Raw genomic sequence first — 27216 nt, forward strand, 5'->3', positions numbered from 1 at the left:
GGAACGGGAGGCACACGGCACCAGGCAGGGTGAAGGGCAGTGCCCGCCCGGCTCCCCACGTCCTCATCTGCACATATTCAATTTTGGGACAAACTGTTTAAACCAACACTATTCCCCTCAAACCGCTGGTCTCCAGAAGCCAGAGCCCTGTGACCACCCACTGCTGAGGAACTGGCCCAAGTCCGACTTGGGGACACAGCCCAGAGACCCCAGTCTGTCAGTCGAACACTGGCCCCTATTTCTGACCCCCAAATGCCAACAAGTCCTCAGGTTATCTGAGAAAATGCCCTGCCAGGCGACAGACCCCGGCCTCCGCCGCGGCTGCCGGAGAGGACAGACCGCCCCGAGGGATGCTGGGCTTCCTGCCGGCGCCCAGCCTGCGAGTCCTCACTCGCAATCACGTGCTGCTCGCTCGCAATCACGGCGGAGCGGCCTGGCCACACACGAGACAGTATTTACACGTCTCCCCAACAGCCCGGGGACGTGTTCACTTAGAAGATACATCAAAAAGGCAGGGAAACATAACAGAACCCCGACGAAATGGAAACAGCGCTCTCTGGTTACACAGATCTTTCTGGCACCGCCGGGCGGCCGGAGAGGCCGGGGAGCGGGCGGCGCGCAGGCCCAGCCTCGGGGGGCGCTGTCTTCTGGCCCCGGTTCCGAGGTCACCTCCCCCAGGAGCCCAGGGCCGCACGGACAGGCGGTCTCGCTGCTAACCCCCCAAGGATGAGCACGAGACGGGTTTGCGTGGAGACGACCCTGGCGTATTGGCCAGGCCACACCTCAGAGAGCCCCCAGCAGCCTCCAACCCACATCTTCTCCCCTCTCCCAGGCTCAGGCCTTTTGTGGAGGCTTCTGGGGAGGGATTCTACTGCCACCCCCCTTCCTCCACTGCCAGAGAATGTGGCTGTCCTGGCCCTTCAGAGCTGACCACAAGCGGGGCGTCTCTGACACCACGTCCTCCTGCAGGGCAGTTAACACACGGCCTCCAGCCTGCTGACCGCGGAGGTGCCAGGCCCTGTGGAGGTGTTCGCCTACAAATGACTTGGAAGGTAGCTGGGATTATGTCGCCCCAGACACTGGGGAGGAGAGGTTGGGGTTCCTGTCCAGGGCCACAGGGCAAGGGACCCAGGTCAAGCTCCAAAACCAGCACCCTGCTTTCCAGAATTCTCTGAGCCGACTGGGGTTACTCTGCTGGGAAAGGGGGGACCTCTGCCGCTTCCCAAAAAGTTTCCAAACCCCAAAATATCACCGAAGATGTCCCTGGTAAAATTAACCACTTGAGCATCACAAAGTAACTGCTAAAGAGATGGCCGCTCCAACCCCTCAAAACAGGCCGCAGGGGGCCCCTGTCTGAGCCAGGGCCCAGCCTCCGCCCTCAAGCCAGCCCCTCCCCCTTTCTTCCTGTAATACAAAAACCGAACAGCAGGTGGCGACAATGCTCAGAGACCCACAGGCTGTGCAGACAGGTCCCTTGAGGCATGTGTGACCAGTGAGGATGGTCTGCTGGGCAGCCACCCACGCCTCTGGATTCTAGTTTTCAGGTCACGCTCTGAAGCAGGGGGACCCCGAAGCTCGTGAGGAAAGCAATGGCAGGGAATGAGATGGCCCGAAGGTGTGGGGCCGGCGCAGGGCAGAGGACGGCCCCAGGAGGCCCAGCTTCCGGACCCACCCACTCCCAGCCCGTCCCCTCTTGGCAGCCACCCCACCTCACGGGGCCTGGGCCCCGCAACCCGCCCGGGGACGATGACAGGTTTTTCCTGTGCTCAGTAAAAACACCTGTGACTGACGCGCAGGAGCAGATTTTGAAGCACGTCAATTCTGGGGAAAGAACTGCTTTTCTGAAGCCTCACGTGGACTAAAGAAGAGGGGACCGGTTTCCGAAGGGGGAATGAGTCGCACAGACTTACTCCCCACCACAGGAAGTTGTATAAAGCAAGAAGACATCTTCTGAAAACAGAAATACACAGTCCAAATCTGCTAGCGGACAAATGAGCCCGAGGCAAAGCTGACCACTCGGTCGTCCGATCGGGGAGCTCAGGGTGAGGGCATCGTCCCCAAGCCGAGCCTCCAGTGCTCTGGGCAGCACAAGGCCGCGGTCCCTGACAACCCTGCGACGGACCCGACGGTTCCGGCAGAGCGGGGACGTCAGGGAGGGGTGGTCACCGCGTCCGGAGCAGCCAGTCCTTGGGAAAACGCCCACGAGCACGTCAGTCAATACGACGACCAGACCCCTGGGAAAGAACGGGAAATGGAAGTGTGGCCCTGGGGTCAAATCCTCTCTTCTTTACTCAAACAAAACCAAGCTGGGCTGTCTGGTGGGTGGGATGGCTGAATCTGAAGGCTGGGCTCGCACGGAGACCACGGGGCCTCGCCGCCTGGGCCCTGACTGCTGTGTGGGTCTCCTTCTCGGGGGACAGTCAGGCCCAAGGTTAGGAAAGCGTGTGGCCAGCCCTCCAGTCCTGGGGCCAGGAGCCCAAAGCAGCTCTGAGTGCGCAGGCGGAAGCGAGACGCCCCCAGGATGCAGCACCCCGGGCCTCCCAGGTGGCGTCTCCGGGGCATGCTGCCGAGGTCAGTGGGTCGCACATTCTCCGGCAGAGACGGCCAAAAATAGGCCTCCGAGTCCCACTTCCTACTTTTAAATGTGTGCAGACTGTTGGCTTGTTTCTGTCAAGTGTTTTAGAATTTATGTCAGAACAGCTTCCGTCTTTAAAATGTTTCCTTCCTCTGTCCCCGGAGCGTCCCCACTACAGCAGCTCACACGGACAACGCACCTCGGGTGGGACCCGGTGGGCCTGTATGTTAGCAGATGCAGGCAGCCTCGTCGTACACGGGAATGTCGGAGCTGTCGGACGACATTTCAGTCGCCGAAGGAGCAAGCGACGCGGCACCCAGTGTCCTGGGACGCTCTCGGCCCCCGGAGGCTCCCCACGCGCTCCCTGTGTCCCAGCTCGGAGCTGGAGGCTACAGGTCAGGAGCGCGATCTTATCAACAACCACCCTTCCCAGTCAGCTGCGTCTGCCCGGGGCCCAAGGTTTAGCCATGTTTAAGTGTTGCCCCCGACGCGTCTTCCAGACCGGATTATAAAACTTAACGAGAGCCATGTTGTGAAAATTAGGTTGACGTCCCATTGGTTATGGGGTAAGAAGTCCCATACGGCGGGCTTTGACTGTACAGAGAAGCAGAAAAATGTGGCTGGGACCCCAAGCTCGCCCAGGCCTTGAAACGGCAGATGGGTGCACAGTCACCAGGAAGCAGTCCCAGGACCGCCAGGCCCGACCCCAGGCTCAGGATGAAGAGCAGCCCTTCCCTGCAAGGCCTGTGCCCCCCGTCAGGCAGATGGGGACACGGTCACCAGGAAGCCCTCCAGGACCGCCAGGCCCGACCCCTGGCTCCTTCCCTGCAAGGCCTGTGCCCCCCGTCAGGCAGATGGGGACACGGTCACCAGGAAGCCCTCCCAGGACCGCCAGGCCTGACCCCTGGCTCCTTCCCTGCAAGGCCTGTGCCCCCCGTCAGGCAGATGGGGACACGGTCACCAGGAAGCCCTCCAGGACCGCCAGGCCCGACCCCAGGCTCAGGATGAAGAGCAGCCCTTCCCTGCAAGGCCTGTGCCCGCCAGTCAGGCAGATGGGGACACATTCACCAGGAAGCCCTCCCAGGACCGCCAGGCCTGACCCCTGGCTCCTTCCCTGCAAGGCCTGTGCCCGCCGAGTCAGGCAGCAGGGAAGGAGCCACGGCCCTGGGTCCCCAGGGCACAGCAAGCTGATGGGGCAGGAAGACCCCTGCTCTCCATGGAGGGGCTGACGGCCGACCTGCTGGGAAGAGTCGGCCTCACCCACCGCAGCGTGCAGAGGAGGGAAGGACCCTCGGCACGCACAGCTCTGCAACCAGGACTCGGTGTCCCAGCCCCTCCAGTAGCGAGCGGCAAGCAAGAGGGACAGGGAGGTGGAGACCACCAGCCAGGAGCTGTCCACACACGGACACGCTCCGCTCCCAGCCGCTTCACAGCCCCGCTGGTGTGCAGAGCGACCCGCATCCCCTCTGGCGACCCGAGCGCTGAGCCCACTGACAAGAGTCCATCGCTGTTCTGGACACTGGTGGTCTGATGGGCGGAGTGGAAACTGACCAGAAACAGGAGCGTCATCTCCTCTCAGTGTGTGTCACTCACAGGTTCTGAAAAGGCCAGAGGGAAGCCGCCGACAGCAGTCTTGGGGTTCTGGCTTCACAGTCGCCCCAGACACTTGTCAGCAGGTGGAGCTGTGTGGGAGGTGCCCCTGCCCGGGGTCCTGGATATTGTGTGGGTGCTGCCTGCAGGTCGGGGCGCTTCAAGCCTGGACGGCTGGGCTGCCCGGGACCTACTGTGAGGAGCAGCGGAGACGCCCCGGGAACACAGCAGGCTGGGGGACAAGCCAGGCGGCGGGGGGTCTGACCCCAGACATCGACAGGGGCAGGGTGCCGCCAACCTGGGGGAGAGGGACGCCCAGGGGGTGGTGAGGGCGAGCGCAGCAGCCGCAGCACAGACCCCACCCCGACCCTGACCAAACGCACCTCACCCGGGCGCCGGGTGGAATTGGAGCTGCGATGAGTCAGGTGAACTTGGACACAGCTGCCGAGTGCGTGGGAGCCCGCGGCGGAGTAGCACCCTGACAGGTGTGAAGAGAGCCCGGGCCTGCGTTTCAGACGCGAGACCGCAGTTAATAAAACATCCACCTGGTTCTCGCCTGCAGAGAGCGAGGGTCTGCTCCTCCAAACAGACCTTCGAACCACCACCAGGCAAAGCGGAACACGTTCCATCCCCTGCAGGTCACTTCGCGGCGCTGCAACCTGACCCTTCTCCCTTCCCTGCCGACCTCTGGTCTCTGACCTCTGGTCTCCGACCTGAGCACTGTGCTCCAGCGAGTTCATTTCCACTGCGGAGTCTTAACACTTGTCTAGTTGACTATTGTCTATTTACACAGCGAAGCTAATTATCCCTAATCACATAATTACTGGAAATGCGGATAATTGCCTGATCCAAACGTATAATTATAATGTATGGCAACATTATGAATCCCATTTTAAAAATCCACATTTTGGGGCTATCTAGAGACATTTATGACAAGTGGCTCCGGACTACCTGTAGACAGCCAGCTTCAGCACTGCTGCTTTACCAAGAGCGCAACAAAACGAGTTTGATTTTGTATTGCATTTTTTAAAACATATTTTTCTTCTTTACAGATTTTTGAGAGAGGGTGAGAGAGAGAAACACTGATGAGAGAGAACATCGATTGGCCACCTCCTGCACGCCCCCCACTGTGGATCAGGCCCACAACCTGGGCATGTGCCCTGACCGGGAATCGAACTGGTGACCTCTTGGTGCAGGGTTGATGCTCAACCACTGAGCTGCACCAGCTGGGCTGTGCTGCATTTTTTTTTTTTTTTTATCCTCACCCGAGGACATTTTTCCATTTTTTGTACAGAGTGGGAGGGAGAGAGAGGAAGAGAGAGAGAGAGAAACATCGATGTGAAAGGGACACATCGAGTGGCTGCCACCCCCACGACCAACCAGGGCCTGGGACAAACTGCAACCAAGGTACATGCCCTTAGCGGGAACTGAACCCGGGTCTCTCCGGACTGCAGGCCAACGCTCTAACCGCTGAGCCAAACCGGCCAGGGCTGTGCTGCATTTTTAAAAAGAGAAGTAAAGCAAACTAGCCCACAGGGTCCAAGTCTGACCTGTGAGGAAGAGCAGGCCGACCCTGCTCTATGGGCTCCCAGGGGTGTGAGCCATGCACGGAGACCCCATGCCCCCTGCAGGGGGCGCCTCTGCCCTCGCGGCTGCCTTGAAGCTCCTGAACATCCTGGGACCACGAATGTGCCACGGAGACCTGCCGTGGCACAGATGAGCTTTTCCCGTTGGGAGAGAATAGCACCGGGGACAGACTCTCCCACCCCGTCCCGCAGCAGTTTCTTTGACACCCTGTCCTACACGGCGACAGAGCTGGCGCAGAAGGCACCCCCTGAATTCACAGATGTTCACAGTCCCCAGTGTGTCTCCACTTCCCCAGGTCCATCCAACAGGTCCTCCTCCTCACCACCTCCCGGTCTCCGCCCCACGGTGAGGACGTCAAATCCAGCTGTTCACTTACTAGATCTACCTTCATGCCCTTTCCCCTGCGGAGGACACGAGAGGTCCTCTCTGGGTTACGTGACGACGGGGCTGGCTCCCCACCGCTCAGCGGACACATGCCGGCCACCATTTTTCCACATGCAAGAGACGTTTGGACAACAGGAAGTCAAGTGAAATCTCTACCTGTTCACGTTATGTTCTTCGTGGCCGCAGGAAAGGCTGGTGTTTGGTGACTTACTCCATCGTAACCCACAGCAAGACGCTCTGACAGTCAGTCACCAGAACAGCCCCATGGGAAATCCCAGCTCTACGCACCCGGGCTCCTCGGCCACATGTCTGTGATGCTGAGCACCAGCCAGTTGTTTGCCGGCCGGCAGGCACCTGGGCCCTCAGACCCGCTCTGCCGCGGCGCAGTGACGGACCAAATCGCGCTGGTGCAAATCACACACGCAACACATCAATCACGCCAGGGAACTAAGTGAAGGGGACACCAAGACCTGGAGGCCATGTCAGAAAGGAGCCTGCCGCCTGGGTCGGACCCAGCTCCATGGAATTCTCACACACCACCACCCTGCGAGGGTTTGATATGAGGCATAGAGAGAGAGAGCAACGAATAAAAGACACGTGTCAAGATAGAAGGGTAGCTTTAAACAAAAATTACAACCAGCTTTCAGGTCATCTCGCACGACCATCATCCCAGCTGAGCTGGACGGAGTCCAAGAGACTGGCTGGGGAGGAGCAGGCCACCCTCCGCACCACGAGAGCCGCGGGCAGCGCCGCCGCGGGCAGAGTCTGGGCAGACAGCGGCGCCGCGGAGCACCCCCGGGCCCCCACTGCCCAGGTTCCCGTGCAAAGGGCTCGCTCTCTCCTGCACACGGCGCTCCATCAGCTCACAGCCACAAGGAGGCGTCGGTGGACCCGCAACTGCGCTTACTCGGCAAGTGCTTTGGGCCGAGACTTCCTGTGGGGTGTCTGAGTGGCGACGGAGAAACTTAAAAACGTGTAACTGCTACTATCTCAGGATCACTGTTCACGGATGAAGGCGATACTGAACTTCTCTTGTAAGAAATGGGCAGGAGGTGGGTGAACCCCGCCTGGGAGAGAGGGTCCGAGACATGGTCCGCGATTCTGCCCTCGCCGGCAGCCGGACCCTGCAAAGCTCGTCCGCCCCATTGCTGGCTCCGACCCCGCCCCTGGACGCCAGCCCCGGAACACTGATCGCCACGGCTTTCTGGAACAGGGAACACAAGTCACTTCCCACACCGTCGGGAACCAAGGTTACGGGACGCCGTACAAAGCAACAGGCCTGGGAGCTTTCACGATGTCAACGCTTTAAAATTTTTTTTTTTTTTTTTTATCCTCACCCGAGGACATTTTTCCATTTTTTGTACAGATAGAGTGGGAGGGAGAGAGAGGAAGAGATAGAGAGAAACATAGATGTGAAAGGGACACATCGAGTGGCTGCCACCCGCACGACCAACCAGGGCCGGGGACAAACTGCAATCGAGGTACGTGCCCTTAGCGGGAACCGAACCCGGGTCTCTCTGGACCACAGGCCGACGCTCTAACCGCTGAGCCAAACTGGCCAGGGTGATGTCACCGCTTTTAAAAGCCAAAAGGCCAGGGAACTAACTGATCGAGGTTGGGAAGACCAGAGGAGAGGCTGACTGAGTGCAGAGGTTGCTGGGTCGGTTTCTGCACAGGCGAACAGACCGCTGGACACAGGCGGACACGCGGTCTCTGGATCGGGCACCGGAAGGAGGCCCGACTGGCTGGGGTGATAATGGCGCTGTGTGTGCAGGAAGGCGTCCTACAAGGCTGGCCCTTCGGAGTCAGCTGCTGCACCCAGGTTCCTCGCGGCTGGCCCTGAAGTCCACCTCCCACCTCCCACCGCTCACACGCGTGTGCGTTTCCGTCTGCGTATCCAGAAAAAGCCAGCAAGCGGGACACAGCTGAAGGGAGTGTCGCTCTGTTCTAGCAACCTCTCTGTAGGTTTGAAAAATGTGAAATGCTGTGATTTGTAACAAATGCTTAACCCCTGACCTCCGTCCCCTGCAGCACCCCGGGGAGTGGGGGGCAGCTGTGCCCCTCCATGCTGGCAGCACGGGGGCCCGGCGGGGCACGCACCCCCACGGCAGAACATGGCGTTGATGCCTCCACCCCGCGTGGCTTGGGCCACAGCTACTCGGAGAACAAACAGTTCCATATGGCCGGCTGGCGGGATACGCATTCCTGTCCCCGCGTTGGCGGGCCAACCAGTGTGCGAGCACACGGAGGGGTCTGGAGCGGGCTCCCCTCCGTCACCTCGGCGACAGACCCTGCCCTGAAGTCACCAATAGCCATGCTGAGCCACGCTGAGCCTGGCCGGGCCCCGGCGCCCCGGATTCCCTGCTACTCTCTAATTAGGAGAGGATGGTGCTTAATCAACATTTCAGAGTTCTGTCCCCAGGTTTCCATTAGATTTTAATTATGTTTGTTTTTCCTTTCCCGAATAAAGCACTTCCAGGCATTTTCGGATACCAGGGACGTGAACACGTCACAAGGGCAACGCCGGGCTCTTCAGGAACCGTCTTGTAATCGTCCTGAGAAACACCTCAGTTCGAATCAGAGCGAGCCCAGAAGCTTCGGAAAGTGACAAGGATGGTGCTCAGGGACAGCGTCTTTCATGTGCAAAGATGATCTTAGGTAAGTGGGGGAAGGAGCACGGGCCTGCCTCCCCCCAACTTCCCTCCTGGCCCACCCCGCCCCGGAGGGAAGCCAGGCTTTGTTCTGTGTGAGTTCAGGCCCTCAACAAGGCCAGGGCTGTTTGATGGTGAGAGGTGCTAGGGTCCGAGGGGCCTTGGCTGGGGGTGGTGGTGGGACACCCGCAGTCTGACCAGGGCACCAGTCCCCGACAGGTGAGACAGGAGCAGGTCAAAATCGAGGGCGGGACGACGTGTCTCTGGTTGGAAACCGCCAATCACGCTGGCTCTTACCTTCACAAATTCTGTCCAATCGCTGCCGCTTGACTTTGTGCTTATCCACAAGGGCCATTCTTTACCGGACTTTGCGATTCTGACTCGAAAGGCAAAGCGGTCCTCTAAGAACTTAGGGGAACGCGCAGGAGTCTGTGGGCATTACGCCACTATGCACCCTGAAACAAGGAGAAAACAATCCTTACTCTCTGGACACCCTGGGGCACAGGACAACAGGTCATTCAGGACGGGCTGCCCTCTCTCCAAGGGGCTGGCCATCTGGGCGCACGCCCGCCGCCCTCAAACCGGAGACGGGGCTTCTCCAAGTCCCCTGGCCATCCTCCTGCCTGTCTTGTGGCGGGAGTGCACGGGCACCCACAGGACCTCGGTCCTTTGTTCCCACAGCGCTAGAAGGTGGCATCTGGGTCCCTAGCTTTTCACTCCAGGGCTGTGAACACCAATCACCAACCAACCTGAATTGGAATACTGTGTACTCAATGCCCAAGTGACAGCCTGCTGGGCCTGTACTGCTGTGACCCAGAGGGCGGAGCCACAGGGGGCAGGCTCACAGGCCAACCGGACCACCCACAGGGAACAGGTCCCAGGTCCACTGGCACCCGGATGCAGACACCCGCCCGGGGCTACAGGAGAGGCTCAGGTGTTGAGAGAACTTTCCCAGACCGCCCTCCAGGGGTCAGGCATCAGAGCCCATTCCCCCCACAGGAGAAGGGGGGTATTGGCAGTACCATCTCCGGACCCGCCCTGTGCCTGGAGGGAGCCATAGTCCGCAAGGTCCAGGCAGAAGGCCGAAGAGGAAGGAAGGGTCTCCCATTTGGGTTGGGGTATGTGGGAGTCTCCATACGGAAACCCAAATGCCACCCAGCTGGTCTGTGCACGGCGTCCGCGGCGGCCTGTTTGGGAGGCCGGGACCCTCATTTCCAACTCATCCAATGTACAGCCGAGGCCACAGACTGTCATCCGCACCCCCCATGCCCTTCCTAGCTCTGGAGCCATCGCTGCGGTCGTATGTGGACAAGGACACACACCAGGAAAAAAGATGCCCTCAGTCATCCAGCCGACGAAGGGGACGGGAAACGTAAGTGAGGCCCCGGGTTAATAGTGAGGACGGCTGCGTATGGTCATCAATTATGCAAAAACGCTCGGCAGGCCCCCATCACAGGTCAGGATGCAGGTCTGACTGTGGGAAGGCAGGTGACTTCCTGGCAGGTAATGGCTAACTTCCCAGCAGCAAGGCTGAAAGAGCACCCCCGAAGAGTTATCGCAATTCATTATGCGATTAAAAAAAAAAAAGACCTACGCAAAAGCTCAATCCTGGTCACCTAAATAAGGAATGCAACCTGCAAGAGATACCAGAACCGTTCCCAAACCTGAGAAGTTCCCCACGCCTGGAATGACGAAGGTCGTCCCAAAGCAAGCTGGGTCACCCACCAAAAGACCCGGGTGGACGAAAGTGTAGTGGACACATTTTTCAAATTCTGATTTTGCTTTTGCTGGACTTAAGGGAAGGGCAATTATGCAAGAAGATGAGTGTGTGTGTGGGGGGGTCCTCACTCTGGCCAACCTGGGATGAGAGTAACCGACACGGGGCAGGACCCCCAGATCCGCACACTGGTGCCCACAGGAGGCCGGCGCAGAGCTGGGCAGCCAATTTCCATTGGCTTGGGTCGGAGCTCTGGTCAAGGCGCTGAGCGGCCGGTGAAGCCAGAGACCCGCGTTGGCAGCCTCAGCGGACGAGGGAGCACGAACTGGCTAATATTTGTCAAGTGCCTTAGAGATGAAAAACGGCAGCATTATGGTGTGAGGGGAGATGGTCTCACGCCCTCCCCCCAACTCCCCAAGCGAGGAGTCATTATTCTTTCTGCTTTCCTCTGAATTTTAATTTGCATAATGAGACGGCTTCCTGAAATATCGACAAATAGAATCGCGACGCAATCAGAGGCGATAGCAGCCATCGGCTTACACAAACTGTGCCCCACTGTTAAAAAAAATTGTTTTTTGAAGCCAGTGACGCCCGTGTCTGGCTTTTTGGAGGTGGGGCAGGGAGACTCCCCTATGGCGGGCCCTTGTGCGGGTCCCCTCCAGCGGTGGCCCCACCTGTGCTTCAGGGACCCACCAGGCCGGGTCCGGGCAGCACTTCGATCCATGACGCTGCCGTCCCCGCTGCGGTGTTCCTTTCGAAGCAGGAATGGACGCAACACGCAATTTCTGTCTTCTGCCGGCAAGGACGTCATTAATGTAAGCCCTTCCGGACGACAGGGACGGCCCCTGGGAGCAGCGGCCTCCGGCTGGTGTCCAGGCCGAGAAGCCAGCACCCCGTCACCCACGCTGGCCCTGGGCTCCCTGGGCAGCACCCTGCTGTGAAGGCCAAGCTCTGCTTTTACTTCGTGCTGGTTACAGACCAGGAATGCATTCACGCAATCGGTCACCCCGCCGTCACCCGACGTGACGCCGTCACCGCTGAGCGAGCCAACCAAGGCCCGCACGGACGAGAGCCGGGGGCTGGGCCACGCCCCCCCCACCTGTCCCGAGCCCGGACGTGGCCTTGTCGTGGGAGCGGTGGTCTAGCAGTAGAAGCAGGGTCCCAGGACCTGTCTGCAGAACGAACGTGGAGGAGCAGGCCCCGCGTCCCAAAGCGGCCACGAGGGTCCCATGAGAACATGCACATGGAAGGGAGCACGTGACTCCCACAATGTGCCACTTGGCCATGGGGGTTACTTGGAGCTGAGGGCAATGAAGACCCAGCAGGATGAAGAAAAACTCTTACTTCTCCCTTAACTACCCTGGAAGAACATAATCACCAAACCAGTGACTAATCATTCTCCTTGTCCACCCCTGAATGACCCTCTTGAAGCCCCAGGCCCTGCCCCGTTCCTTAGCTCAGGGTGACATTAAGTCCCAACAGCCCGCCTTGCCCTTGGGTCCCACATTTTTTTTTTTTTTTAATCCTCACCCGAGGATATTTTTCCATTTTTTTGTACAGATAGAGTGGGAGGGAGAGAGAGAGAGAAACATCGACATGAAAGGGACACATCGAGTGGCCGCCACCCGCACGACCAACCAGGGCCGGGGACAAACTGCAACCGAGGTACGTGCCCTTAGCGGGAACCGAACCCGGGTCTCTCCGGACCGCAGGCCGACGCTCTAACCGCTGAGCCAAACTGGCCAGGGCGGGTCCCACATTTTTTATGGGGGCTCCTGTACACACAAAATAAAAAAACCCTGTTCTCCCCAGTTAATCCTTCTTATGTCAGTATAATTATTAGATTAGCCAAAGAACCCAGGAGGGAAAGAACGAACCTGTTTTCTCCCCAACACGTGAAAACATTGAGCGAAATGGCGGGCCTCCAGCAGCCACTCAGGCCTCCCCTCGGAGAGACACCCCCTTCGGACACAGGTCCCCAGCAGCCTCCACGCCCTCTGGCTCAGGCTGGGCGATAAGTCTCAGTGAAACTCAAGAAAGGTCCAAAGGCAAGTGAGGTCTCTCCATCAGCAGGAGTGGGGCACCGGTGCCAAACCGACCAAGCAAACCACCGCCTTCTGCCCAGAGAAGGCCCAGCTGAGGTTTTACTAGCTGGAGACGAGGGTGCGACCCGGGCCGAAAGGCTCGGCGGCAGGAATTCAACTCCGAGAAGGGACGAGGCCTGGAGAGAGCCGACTCGGACAGTAGGGAAGGTTCTGTCCGTGTGGGGTTCAGAGGGAAGTCTGAGCTTCAAGAAAGAGGGACAGAGTGGAAAAACCATTTTATTTACAACCTCTCGCTTAGGATCAAATACAAAACAGAAGCGCCCCAAAGTGAAGACGAAGAATCGGGAGGCCCCCTCACTGAGGAGGTCTGCCCAGGCAGGGGATTCCACCAAAGCTGACCGCCGGCCTGCACAATGGGCCCGCCAGGGCAGAGACTGGGGCCTGGCCGCGGCGCACTCGGAAACCTCGCGTCAGTGTTCCAGATTCTCCCAGTTTCTGTGTTCCAGGTCCTAGCCTTCGGACAGATTACATGACGGCGTTCGCGCAAAGTGCCTGCCGTCTTTCGAAGCGAGAATTCCTCCGAGACGTCAGAGGTGAGGACAGCCTTCGGTTCCTCCCCGGAGACCACTTCAGCGTCGTGTTAACGAGGGGCCCGAGCTTTGCCACTCGCTGACCAGTCAACATGCTCACTGCTAACAGGCGGACCGGGAGACCTGGGAACACACCTCCTCGTCAAACCTGCAAGGGGGGCAGGTTTCCAGTTTGGGAGATTGAGGTGATCAACAGAAGTACAAAGGCTCCCAGTGGCTGGCCGGCCTGGGCACAAGGTCTCCCCCCTTTCCGAGCCTGAAACCCCTAGAGGGTGATGCCACTCCTGGGGGGGGGCTCCTGCACCGCAGCCTGCAAGGCTCTACAAGGGGCACAGGCTCGGGCGGCAACAGCACTCAGCTCCGGGAGGACCCAGTGGCTGGGGTGCCATCTGGCCTCGGCGGGTCAGCACGCTCGAGGTGCCGGAGAACGCGGGCCACAGACAACTGCACAGCACACCCTCTCGGATCCTCGTCTAGTCCCAAACAGAGCCCCGGGTCCTCGGGCTCCCCCGAGAGATTCTGCCCCCCAGTCTCAGAAACAGGAGTGACGGGTCCCGTCCTTACGAAGGCACCCGGGCAGAGTCCTCCAAACAGGTTTTGCTTAGTGACCTGGATCTGAAGAACCAATTAAAACCTAGACGTAGCCAGAAGTGTTCTGCGGGGGTCAGGGGTCAGCGGGGAGAACGCTGGCCTGGCCTTGGCGTTACATCGCCGATCTAACACCACATTAGGAACGAAATGAGACTTTTGCAGGAAATGAGTTCACTGGAGTCAAGTGGGTCAATCCCCAAACTACCACTGCTCCCCAGCTACTTCCTCAGCAGCCTGCAGACCAATGTATGCACCTGTTTTCAGCAAGGTACAGAGCATGCTTGAGACGCGAGTCGCGCGAAAAGGTGCACAGGGCAGCGTAGCGCCCCCCCCCTCGCTGTGAGGTGACCTGCAGGACCCTCCCCTGCACAGAGGCTCCACTCTGGCCCCCCTTCCAGCACAGCTGTTTGCCTCTCCCCAGGGAAGGCCCTGCAGCAGCCCAGCCCTAGGGTGGCCGTCACACCCTGATCACACGCCCTGTCGGCTCAGTGGGCCCCACCCTCTGGTCTCTGAGGCTGATGCAACCACTGTCCCAGACAGAAGTACAGACGGCTCCAGGCCAGCCAGCGCAGGCCCACCACCCTGCCCCACACCCAGCGCCAGGCAAGCCCAAGAATCCAAATGCGTCAGAGTTTTAAAAGCCAGCGCGGTCCGCACCATATTGCGGAGAGACCCCATCCACCATGTGTGCACCAGGACGTGCAAATGGGCTCACCCCACTGGAACAGTGTAGCGAATATAAAAAATACTCGACGATTCAGGCCACGTCAGATCTGCCACCCGATGGGTTAGGAAAGAATTCGAGTTTTCAGAGCGTTTCAAAGGTGAGTGTCCGGTGAGGAACTGTGGGCCTGCGATCTTCTTTGCATCTAACCCCACAAAAGACTCTTTGGGGCTTTGAGGGAGACAAAGAAAGGAAATGTGTAGACCCCGTTGGCTACGGAGACCTCATTATGTCAAAGGAAACAGAAGGCAAGTCCAGGCGCGTGGAGGCCCCGCGCTGGGGGGTGGCCTGTGAGGTCAGAGGCCCTCACGGGAGGGAGTCGACGCAGAGGCCTGGCTTCAGCTGGGCCGGTCTTCCGGACCAGGGACACGGAGCAAATCCTGCTCGTTTAGGGTTCTCGGCACCCGAACACACTTCACCTGTGTGAAATCCAGATTTCTGAGCCCAGCGCAGGGCCCGAGCGGGAACGACTCGGGTTGTCCGACTCGTTCTGTCGTAACGGAAACTCGGTGCTGGTCTCCCAGGCCGAGAGAGCCAGACGCTGCGGTGGGAAGACATTTCACACATTTTTAAAGCACCTGACTTACCAATATTGTTTTGATAGAGTCTCTAAAAATAAACGCAAAACAAAGTGACACAGAAAGGGTAAAGGCAAACAAACGTCCACGCACGTGAAGAGGTGTCAACACCACCTTCCACTCGCATGGTGTTGGGCGGAGGAAACAGAAACAAGGGTTCACCTCTCCTGACCCAATGTCCTGACCCCATCCTCCCCTTCGGCAGAGGAATCGGCAACCTCAAGTCCTGGGCGGACAGAAGTCCCGTCCCCACGCTGACCTGGCGAGAGCAAGACCTCTCTGCAGAAGGCTCATGTCCGAGGGAGGGACGTGAACACCGTTCAGAGGCAGCATCCAGACTGTTAGAAAGTTCCAGACAATGTCTGCGGAAAGGCCCCCCCACGGGGAGGTGGCTCCAGGGCCCCAAAGGTCACCCAAGGGTGCTGTCTGCAGCCTGTGATACGATCTGTCCTCAGGTGCAGAGTCAAACCACAGATGAAGATAACTGATGGCCACTAGGGGCCTGGCCCGGGGCAAACCGAGGCAGGAGCCACCAGGAGACAGCTTTCTGGACTCACCGCGAAGCCTGCGCTCAACTTTATTTAGTTATTTTTAAATCCTCACCTGAGAATATTCCATTTATCTTCAGGTGCGGGGGGGGGGAGGGGGGGCGGCGGCGGCACACCAATGTGAGAGGGACACATCGATTGGTTGTCTCCCTCACAACCTTGACCAGGGGCTGGGGACGAACCGCAACCGAGGTACATGCCCTTGACCGGAGTCGAACCCGCGACTCTGGTCCGCGGGCCGACGCTCTAACCGCTGAGCCAAACCGGCCAGGCCCACACTTTAAACACATAGGAGTGGGGGTGTGGAGGATGGGATTAGAAAAGACTTAACACCTTGAAAGGCAATTTGGGATTATTTGGCTTATTCTGACCCGTGAACTGTACTTGTATTTGAGTGTCTAATAGAGACGGTCACAGGAATCGGTTGGTTATCAAACAAATAGCAACGATGAGATCTCAGAGTTTCAGAACCCTAATGTCAGACTTGGAGGGCACCCACCTTCCTCAGGGAGGGACCCAGCCCAGCTGTCTCTCCTGGCAGCCTCGGGCCAGTCCATGCTCTGCAGTCTGGGGGGCCGGCCTTCGGATCAGCCCCTCCCAGAGGCGCCGGGCGCCCAGCAGTGGGGCCCCTCGGCCAGCAGAGGGCCCTGCACTCCCTGGGCGCCCTCCGGAGGCTGCAGGAGCTGCTTTGCCAGGACAGGCCTGGTTTGTTTCCATCAAACTTGAACTTTCCAAGAACCTGGAGCAAGAGACCAGACACCCCCAGAAGGAAGAGTCTGGGGCGGTTTCAGGGTGACTCACCGCATTTCCCCTCCATCTCAGGATGCAAAAGGGACGATCCCTCCAACCGCCCTCACAGAAAACATCCTTAGGCTTTAGGAACACGACCAGCCAGGAGACAGGGACGTGGTGGCGGCTCCCTCCCCCACCCCCACCCCCACCCAGTTTCAGAGCCTAGTGAGATGTGGTGGCTCCAGGCTTGGGGGTCCCCGATGCAAGAAGGGCCAGAGGCCGTCCTGAAGGGTGTTTTCCATTACGCCTGTGTGTCTCGTTCAGACACATCAACGAGCCACAGCGACGGAAGATGAACACTTGGCAGAGACGTAATTATAAGGACAGGGCTGAGGTGTGACCGGGCCTCCAGGACAAACCACAGCTTCTGGGGGAAAAGTTGGGAAGAAGTGGATTTCCCCAACCTCAGCAGGGGCTGACTGGCCAGAGGCGGGGCGTCCTCTCCGCCTCCCAGCCAGGACCGTGCACCTGTCTGGCTGGGGCACCTGTCAAGAGGACCACAGCAGAGGGACAGCCAACCTCTCCAGTCTTTCCTGACCACCAAGTTCTAAGACGCCAACCCCCAGCTACAGGGGCACCCACGGGGTTCAGGCTGGAGGAGGGGCTGGTTTGGCCCATCGCCGGTAAAATAGGGGACATCGTGTCCTGCCAGCCCCCACATGTCCACAGGGCCAGCGTCTTCCCTCACTGCCACGCAAAGCCAAGGTTGCCATAGCAACAGATGCCACTAAGGAAATGGCTTCCTCCAGGCCTGACTTGGCAGGTGATGCCTTTGAAAGGACCCGCAAGTGGAGAGCCAAGTTCCCCCCCTGAGATGCCAGCTTCTCCAGGAAGCCCCCGGGGAAGCCTCTCTGCTCTACCAGCCCCTCCCGCCTTGTTCCAAACCAGTCGGCAAGACTAACTCTGACCTCTTGGAGGAGGGCAGACAACCCAGAGAGGCACATGGCCAGCGAGCGTGGCCAGCAGGCGCGGCCCAGGGTCAGAAGCTGCTAGGAGGGCCCGCGGCGGGTGTGGCCCAGTTATCAGACGAGATGGTGGGTGGCTGGGCTCTCGGTCCGTTTTTAAAAAGCGAGTGTCTGCAAAGATTATCCCGAACACTAACAGTAAATAGAAGAGCTCAGGCCGAACCACCCACCTGCCTGAGGCAGGAGGGACCCAGCCCCCCAAGTGCAGTGCCCGACGGATCAGAGGAGTCAGTCGAGGACCAAACCGGAGCAGCTGGGTTCAGAACCGCAGCCCAGCCGCAGGGCCCAGGGGCGCGCCCCGCCCCGCACAGCTCAGCTCGCCCCGCATCCGAGGGGCCGGTTTTAGGGCCATGCCGCGGAGGAAGTGTCGCCTGCACAGAGGCAGACCCAGGACAGAGCCGGGGACTGAGTGCCAGGCCCCCGTTCTCTGTGAGCAGGGGTCCCGCACCCCTCACTCCAGCTCCTCTTCCGTCGAAGGGCGGCTCTCCCCAGACCCCCTTTCCACCCTGAGCCACGTGCTCGAACATGAGATAACACGGTGCGCGGCTATCCCATCGGCGTGTCGGGCCAACCCAGAGGGCGGGCAGGCCTGGTGTGTACCCGCGACTGCGACCAGCCGGGCCGGAGAAGTGGGTGACGCCGGGGTGTTGAACACAGCCACCCTTGATCATCATCCTGTTTTAGGGCCCTCCTGGGTGAACCAGGCTTCACGCAGCGTTTCCCCGTGTTCCGGGGGCGTCCGGGTCTCTGGTGGCAGGTGATGCCATGGTCACGCTCACCGGAGCCCGGAATGTTCTGAGCCACGGCTAAAGTATCCCTGGGTGTAGGGAGGCGGCTGGCCTGGGGGCGGAGGTGGGAATCCTCGCCCCACGAGCTGGGGGACGGGCACTGGTCTCTGAAAAGCCTGAGGGTGAGGTTAGATACCTCCCGGCTGCTGGTGAGGGCTGGGTGAGCAGACACTTCTGGGGGAAGGAGGCTCCTTCCTGCCCTGGGCCAGGGCTGTGGTTGGCCCAGGGGCCGGAGGGGTAGGCGGGCCTGCAGATTTGGGAAGGGGGGGGGGCGACGTCACACTAAAGGGAGCTGAGAGGCTGCCCTGGGTGTGGGGTGGGGGCACAGGCCCCTGGCTAAGGCAGCAGGGACAGGTCTCAGTGACCCACCCAGCTCCTACAGGAAGTGCCCAGACTCAGAACCCCACGGACGGCCAGCTCCCCACCGCAGCACTCTGCATCGGGGGCCCACAGCAGGCCTGCCTGTGGAATGGTGTGTGTGTGTGTGAATTCTCCGTGGTCCATGGAGGATTTCAAGAGCCACAAGCCTTCCCCTATGAGGCCTAGAACGTGCCCTCTCTTGGCTCAGGGCAGACTTCCTCCTCACTGCTGAAGCCAGAAAAGGAATCGACGCACTGTGGCCAGCAGCGTGGCCACCTCCCGCGATTCCTTGCCTGTGGAATCTCTGCTTCTCTGGCGCACACTTCATTCTAACAACAGGCGGGTGATGGATTGAGGGATGTCACGGCTCAGGTTAGACCAGAGCCTCTGCCCACGTTGTGAGCTGCTGTCTGGAGAGGTCCAGGTGGCAATGAGGGTAGCTTCTGATCCGTGTCCATCCAGGACCCGAATCCTGCCAGCAACCATGCACGCGGCCTGGAGAGAGGACCCTGCCCCAGCCAAGCCTTCCGCTGAGGCGCAACCCCGGCCGACAGCCTGATGGCAGCATCATGAGACCCCGCCAGGCACCCAGCTAAGTGGGGTTGGATTCGTGACCAAGGAAACCCTGACACGTTCCGAGGTCCCCTGTCACATGGCAAGTCAAAATCAGAGTCCCCTGGCTGTCTGGAAGTAGAGTACGCTCAGAAAACTTTCGTAAGCAGCCCTGGCCAGTTTGGCTCAGCGGTTAGAGCGTCGGCCTGCGGTCCGAAGAGACCCGGGTTCAGTTCCCGCTAAGGGCACGTACCTCGGTTGCAGTTTGTCCCCAGCCCTGGTTGGTCGTGCGGGTGGCAGCCACTCGATGTGTCCCTTCACGTCGATGTTTCTCTCTCTCTCTCCCTTCCTCTCTCCCTCCCACTCTATCTGTACAAAAAAATGAAAAAAATATCCTCGGGTGAGGATTAAAAAAAAAAAAAGAAAACTTTCATAAGCAGAAAGCAAAGACGCAATTATTTATTTATACGGAAAACGTCGAAGTGTTCCCACCCAGAAAGCGACCCACCACAGCCTGCCGGAGGGCACCTGGAACCTGAACACGGGTGCAAGAAAGGCCACGCCGCTCTCGGGGTGCGCCCTCGTGGCAAGGGCTCGACAAATGCCGTTTTTCACTTTTTAGGGTTTTTCGGTGACAGTGAGTCCTCTGCAGATTTCTTCCATCAGCAGAAGGTCTTCGGTAAAAGCAAAGGAAGTGGCGTCAAACGAACCTTTGGAAAGTGGGCCGTCTGTCTAGCCCTTTACCCAGCCTATCAGACCCACTGGGTCAGGGGACGGTCCAGCTGAACAGGAGATGAGCGGGAACGCATCTTAGCTGCGGTGGCACCAGGTCCACTGACCTACAGGACAGAGATGCCAACAGCCACCAAAACGCCCTAAGTTCTGAGCACCCAGAGATGCTGACAGCCACCAAAATGCCGTAAGTTCTGAGCGCCCAGAGTGACGCAGGCCTGCGACACACCCAGCTCTGCAAACCCCCAAGAAACTCCCCCAAACACCGGCAACCCCACAGGCCTGGAGGAAGGCAGGTCCGAGTGACTGTCGCTTAGTCCGGACACTGCACATTCCAGGGCTGTGCTCAACACGCAGACGGAAGGAAGGCACCCAGGTCCTCACGCGGACTCGTGCACGCCCAGAAACCCGGGCACGCGGCAGAGACCTGCCAGAGGCCAGGCCCGCATGAGAACACAGCCGCTAGGCCAACCCCCACCTGGCAACACACGGGGAACAGCCTTCTATCTCAGAAGGGGTCCTTGAACGGCAGCTGCTATGAACGCTGAGCTCCCCGAATCAGAGGCAACAGGAGGCAGGTCACCTGTAAGGCAGTCTGCCGAGTCCCAGAGGAGAAATGCAGCCCTTTCCCGCGGCGGGGGGTGACAGAGGGGCGCTCCGGGATGCCAGCAACGCTCCCGCCGGGAACCCAAGGAGCAGAAGGGGCTTGGCGTGTCGCTGTGGGTGCACGCACACGAAACCGCACACACATGCACATGTGCTTCTGTGGCCCTTGACAACTTCTTGGAATTGTGGCATTTCTGGAACGTTCTGAGACTTGAGAAGCTACCAGACCCAACTGCTGCCGGCATGGACTAAGAACCTGAGACAACTTGGGTCACCCCCAGCCCGAGTTTCTGCTCACCCCCCAGGACCCCACGTCATCCCCAGCAGCTGCGCAAAGGTGTTACAGGGGGGAAGCTCAGAAGCCGGCTGCAGCCACACCCGCCAGGCGGAAATGTGCCCGCGACATGTTGTTGAGACACACCCCTGCCCCCGAACCCCAACGAACACCCTGCAAAGGTGGAGCTCGCCAGGTCCGAGAGGGGGTGTCCGCACACGGAGTCCATGGCACAGGTCAGCGAGCAGAGAGGAAAACAAGCGCAGCCTTGTAAGTCCAGGCAGACACGCCCCCGGCCACCGGCAGGGGCTCCGTGAGTGGCCACGGGATGGGCAGCTGGGGGCGTCCCCGAGCGGCTGCAGTGTGTCTGACCCACACGTTACGGAGCGCCTGGTGCGGGGCAGGCCACCGGAAGGGCTTTCTGCGCTCAACGCCCCCAGCTCGTACGTGGTGGCCCACAAACTCGTCTCTGCACGGAACCCCGTCAGCCAGCACCCACACCGCGGAAAACCACCAGCGCGATCGCCCATCTCTCTGTCAAACCTGCTCCGGTGAGGCCGCAGGGAGTCTCCTGCAGTCCCGGTGCCTGTAGGGCAGAGGGACAACTGCCCGGACGGAGTCCGGGTCCTTTAAGGTGACCTCACAACCCAGAGCTCCAAGGGGCCAGGGATGCCAGCTGGACCCCCCCGCCCCGAGGCATCTGCTAGCGGCGCTCTGCATCCCCGGTGAAAGCGAGCGCACCGCCACCATCCTGCTGCCCGGCTCAGAGGCCCCCGGCCGCAGGGTGCTCTGCTCTCTTGGACAAGAGGTGTCAGCTCCAGAAACTTCCACAGGCTTAGCAGGACCTCCAGCTCGATCACTCCCAGCCCCACCGCAGGCAATGACGAGTCCAGGTCACACAGGTGCCGTGAGGTATGCTCACTGGGGCCCACCTCCCAGCCACACCTGGGGTCCCCATCCATGCACCACACCTGCAAATGCTGGGCGTTCCCTCAAGGAGGCGCTGGCCCTGCATTGCAGTCTCCAGCTCCCCTGTATTCACGGGGCACAGGGCAGCGTCCAGCTGTGGAGCTGCCCAGCTTGTGGAAACCGGATCCGGGGTGGGTTCAGTACCCCACCCCACCAGGTCCGGGGGCAAACAGAGATGAGCAGAGACAGGAGGAACCTGGGAAGGGTTAAACGGGTTTTTAGAAACAAAAGTTATGAAAATGGCCCCAGTACAATTTGATGAGGTCAGTGAGTAGGGGCCCAATGACACTTGTAAGGAAAAACATCTGTCGGTGTCAAAAGGTTGGCAGGAAGTGGGTGGGATTTACTCGGCTCTGATTGGCCAGACCAAGGCTCCTAGAAAAAGAGCCCCACTTAGCCTCCAGAACAACAAAAAACCCCTTTAATTGTCCTCCGAGCCCCCCCCCTCCCCAGCCATGCTGAGCCATGACTCCGGCTAGGACCCCGACCGGCAATTAGCTCTTTGTCCGTTCACCCATCAGCCTGGGGAAGACGTCCTTGCTGTGCGTGTCCACGTGTCCACTGCCTCTCGGGTCACCAAACCTCCGGCTTTACTTTCTGGGTGGAAAACAGTTTGGGTCACTTGAATAGCAAATGTTTCAATAAATCCTCCATCACAAAAACAACAAAAAAGTAGCTTCTTTGGAAAAACAGGAAGTCCTGGTACATAACATGCACAGCTTAAAATAGGGCCAAGTCCGTTTGTTGACAAAATCCTGGCCTCCAAATCCTGTCGGTCTGATTTGTTCGAGATCCAACTTACCTTTTAATCCTTCGGGAACGTATCCCGTTCCCTCGGGCCACAGGCTGGCCTGGTCTTTGTCACTGTTTTGACACAGGCCACAGGGTGGGGGCCTGACCGGGCCTGGCCCGCCTCCTATCCACAAGCCCCGAGGGTCTCTGGATAAGCAAGCCCTACCGCGGTGGCTGCAGGCTTCTAATGGGAGCCCCAGGAAACGCAGAGGCCCCCGGAACGAGTGTTGCTTGTCCGACTGTTGGGCCGGAATCCCCGGGCCATTACCTGGACTTGTCCCCGGGACTAAGCAGGGGGCCAGCTTCGTCCCCACGCCTGGGAGAATGAGCCCCTGTCAGGACAAGGCAGGAAGCATCCAGGGATTCAGTCTCCGCTCCTCCAAGACCGCGGGCAGGACTGAACTCCCGGAGAAGGGTTCCAGAACCTCCCTCGCCGGGCAGCCACGTGGCCCCGTGAGCACCGTGCGCAGCGCCGTCTGAGGCTCCCCGGGGGCCACCCTGTGGCTGACGCCCCACCTTTCCCACGAACTGTGCCTTTTCCCCACTGACCGTCGAGCACCAGGAGGGCGGCGTCCGCGGCCCAACAGGGGCGTCGTGATCAGACCCTTGTTAAACCAGAACCACACGCCGCGGACAGAGAGGCTGGAGCTGCGAGCGGCCCAGGTTCTGGGAGACGTCGGCGCCGCCCAGGTCCAGGCGCACGGCCCGTGGCCCGCAGCACGCTCTCCGCCACCACGAGAGGCCGAGGTCTGCACACCACTCTGGAACACTGCACGGAGTGACTTCCGAGGCAGTTGCTGACCCAAAGGGGAACTGCATAAAAAGTCCAGGCTCGGGGAGAAAACACGGCCGTTCCAGGGCCCGCTGTGTTCACAGAGGAGGAAAGTCAGCTGCCGCCGCCGCACGGAGCAGCAGGCGCGCGGGCCACTCACAGAGCCAGAGTCCAGGTGTGTGGACACCGCGGTGAGGAACGGAGGAGACACAGAGGCACAACTTCTACAAACAACACGATTTACGTGAGATTAAGCTCGGCCCCAAGACCCACCGTCAGGGACCCACCCTGATTCACAGCTGTCCCAGGAAAGGCCATGCAGCCAGCACCGCCCCGGCCGGCCAGCCACAGCCTGCCCCCTGCACCCCTTGAACGTGGCCCTCGGAGCACCCAGCCAGCCAACCCCATGAGCGGCTTCCCGGGGCCGGAGACCCCGCCAGCCCGCCTGGGCTCACTGGGAGCCAAAGACCAGGAAAAGGGTCCATTAGGGAGTCTGGGCGGGGCCTGCTCTTCTGGGGGTCAGTGAGGGTGAGATGGGGTTCAGGATCAACCCGGAGGCCATGCCCGGCCCACGTCACTGCAGAGCACACCGCCGCCACAGACCACGCACCCACGCCACTCTCGAAGAGCGAACACTATGGAGAGTCTGAACATATGGGCAGCCTGCAGCTGAGACACACGCATTCCACACGGACATTTATTTTCAGGCACCGAGTGCTATTTTTACCCCCCACCGCACTGCCAAGGGGATCCACGGCGGACAAGTGGGCGCAGCTACTCTGGCTCCTCGGCCTCCCACCTCCCGCAACGGGCACCGCCCGCCACCCCTCCCGGAGAGACTGCATCACATTGATACTTGATGTGATCTGAGCTCCATTTTTTTTTTTTTTAAAGGAAAGGTCACAAGTGGCTTTTAAATATAAATGCAATTTTCTTAACTCAGCAGGACCGGCTGTGATGTCCTCGCCCCTCTCATGCATGTGCGTGTACGTGTACGTGTGTGTGTGTGTCTCTCTCTCTCTCACCTGCAACACTGGTTCTGAGCGAGTGACCAACTTGAAGCTGCTGGGAAGGAAGTGGTGATGCCCCAGAAGGCTCTGGGGCCTCGCCCCCCGCCGGTCATGGAGTGCAGGGCGGGACTGAGTGCCTTCTCCGTGGGCAGAGCCGGGACCAAGGACCACCCGGCAGCCAAAGGCGAGTTCAGATGGATGAAGAAGCTACTCAGTCAAGGAAGGATGTTCCCCTGGATGCCACCCCCACCCTAGCGGACGTGGAGTCCAGCCCAGGGCCGGGGCCCACAGCCAGAGGCCCCTCAACCCAGGGCACAGGGGAGGCTTGGCGCAAGGGGGTGGGGGAGGGAGTGTAGCCTCACACCTCTACTTGCTTTCCCCCGGTTCTAGAATCTTCCAGCCTGCCCAGGTGTGCCGAGGGCACCCCGAAGTCAGCCCATCGGCTCCAGCTGCCGGTGGGCCTTGTGAGCCTGCACTCACCAGGCTCCTGCAGACAAACAGCCCTGGTATGTGGCCCTTTGTTTTCACTCAAAACACCCTTCCTGGGACCGTCCCAGCAAGCTGAGCAGACTGCTCTGAGTTGGCCTTGGCACTGTCCAGATGTTTCCAGGACGAAGCTGACCGTAAGCAAACCTCCGAGTTTCGGCCACTGGATCAGGCGGGCTCTGTGAACACACCTCGTGACGGGACAGCCAGGGGCACTGCGCCCTCTGGTGGAGCTGTTGGCATCCACACTCTTCGGGGGAAAGCGCTGGAACCAGGGTCTGGGGCACCCTCTCCTCCGGCCCCCAGCTCCGAGGCACAGGCTCGGTGTGAAACCAAATACCAACTGTCTTCAGCTCTGCTACAGAGGACCCCTCAATCCTTATGAGGGGGGCCTGGGGGCCAGCCCCTGGGGACCGGGCGTGGGCGTGGAGAGGGGGGTGTATCAAAGCAAAGCTGGTCCCAGCACACACCTGGCCAGGTCACGGGCCCCTCAGGGACACTACAACCTTTAGCAGCTCTACGGGGAGGGGCAGCTGTTCACAGTCCGGGCACTGCCCTGGGCACTGCGTGGGCCAAGCTGCCCTCTCCAGTCTTAGGAAACAGGACTGTTCGCATCATTGAAATCGGCATCATTTAAAGCGGCAAAGCTGAGGCTAGAACAGAAAACGACTCGAGAGGAGGTGCAGCAGGTGGTAGAGGTGGCCCCGGGCCCAGGCCGGGCCCCCCGCCTGTCGCCCACCAGCCTCTGGGATGGCACCTAAGCGCGTGACTTTCGGGGAGACTTTCCAAGGGCCAGGCCTGTGGACCCAAACCAAGATAAGGTGCAGTAGCGTCTCAGAGGAAGATGGGGAGGGCCGGGGGGGGCGGGGCAGCTGGGCCCGGAGTCCACACCCCTCGGCTCTGGTCGTCAGAGAGAAGGGCACTCTGAACGAGAACGGGGAGCCCCACAGGAGGGGCTCGGCCAGGCCACAGACTGTCACCTTTCCCTCGAGCGCGAGAATGCTACTTCTGCTCTACTTTTAGACGGAGTCCTTACCCTTAGGAATGTAAGCGGAAACGTTCACTGGTACCTGGATTTACCCGATGCGAGGCCTTGCGTTAAACAGCCTGGTGGGGTGGGGTGCACGTCGGGGACGATGTCCATCCAACACTGTCTGCAACGCTGTTTGACTCAAGCTCTCCGTCTGCACGATGGGGGCAGAGCTGTGGGGACCGCAGGCAGCCACCTCTCGGCACACAGTGGCACTTGGCAAAGGCTGTTATTAGAAGTCGGGATGCTGAGTGCCTCTGCTGCCCTGCGGCCCTGCAGGCGGGCACAGGGACAGACACCTGTGTTCTGATGACGGTTCCGGGTTCCAGAAAGCAGACCAGGCCCTGCAGGAAGGCAGCTTGGCCCGACAGCAATGCCAAGCCCTCCACACAGAACCTGGACTCACCTCCAGGGACCGTACAGAAGCAACGCTGGTTGAACTGAGACAGGAGCGGGCCAGGGTTCACCTCCTCCCTCCTACGAGGAGCCCCGGGAAGCTAATCACGTGCTCCTCCGATAACTCGCCCCTCTGCAGGCCACGAGCGCGAGTATCCCGCGCACGCAGCGAGGTCCGTCCCGTGCACGTGGCCAGGTCTGTCCCCCTCGCTCAGCAGGCCTCACACAGGGTCCTTTCCGGCTGCGGCAGAACTGGTACGTCTTTCTCCACACACAACACCGGGCGAACGCTCTAGGCCTTTGGCTCCCCGCCAGCGGTAAAAATTAATTGCCACAAAGTTGCTGATTCTTACCAAATTAATCTCTATGATTTATCAACTCACGGATGGCGCAAACTCGATAGTGGTTGAACTACATCACCTGAGTTATTGCTGCGTTTTGTACCGGTGACAGCTTTGCTGGGAATGAGTTTTGCAAATTCACTCACATAGGACGAAATTCCAGAGTAAACAAAGGCACGGAGCACACACAGCTCTCTTGCAGCTGTGTCTTGGACTCTCAAAGGCAGAGGGTGTCCTCGAGGACAGGCGTGGGGTGGAGTGGGGACCCGGGAGGTTCCCCAGAATCATCAGGCCCTCCCAGGCCTCAGCACCACCCCGCCCAGGCACCCTGAAACCTCGGCACCCTAACCTTCGGAGCCCACTGTAATTGAATTATCCCACTCCACCCTCCTATAGGAGCACAGTAATTTAAAATGCATTAGAAAATAAATCGCTGCCGATTGCTTTTTTTATTTTAATCCAGGCCAATGAATTCATAAATAGCTTACACGGTGCAGCAGACAATTTGATGGACAGCAACTCTGCGAAGGCCAAATAAGAGAGACAGAAGCGCCATGCTTTTCAGGGGCAGAAGACACGTCAGTTCTAGCTGGAGGCATCAGCCTGGGGGCCAGGGGGCCAGCACTCCGTGGGTATTATTCCCCACCCTAATCCCACACCTGGTGGGCAGTGGTGGGCTGGTCTTTTTCGTGTTGGAACTGGGCCAGGCACAAACAGGTCAGCTTCCTGCCAATAGCACTCCTTCCAAACTCAGGCCTCTGGAGAGAAAAA

General features: G+C 59.6%; 1 protein-coding gene across 4 annotated transcripts in view; it reads right to left on the reverse strand.

The window, feature by feature from the left end:
* CTBP2 (C-terminal binding protein 2) overlaps positions 1–27216 on the reverse strand; it is a 141005-nt gene that overhangs the window by 28317 nt on the left and 85472 nt on the right. For all 4 annotated transcript variants that reach the window (XM_036265879.1, XM_036265882.1, XM_036265881.1 and 1 more), the window contains one exon: positions 9085–9242. In XM_036265879.1, the coding sequence (XP_036121772.1) occupies positions 9085–9142 (58 nt within the window). In that variant the 5' untranslated portion in view covers positions 9143–9242. The remainder of the gene's footprint in view (positions 1–9084; positions 9243–27216) is intronic.

Source organism: Molossus molossus, unplaced genomic scaffold, assembly GCF_014108415.1.
Source record: "Molossus molossus isolate mMolMol1 unplaced genomic scaffold, mMolMol1.p scaffold_m16_p_17, whole genome shotgun sequence".
NCBI lineage: Eukaryota > Metazoa > Chordata > Mammalia > Chiroptera > Molossidae > Molossus > Molossus molossus.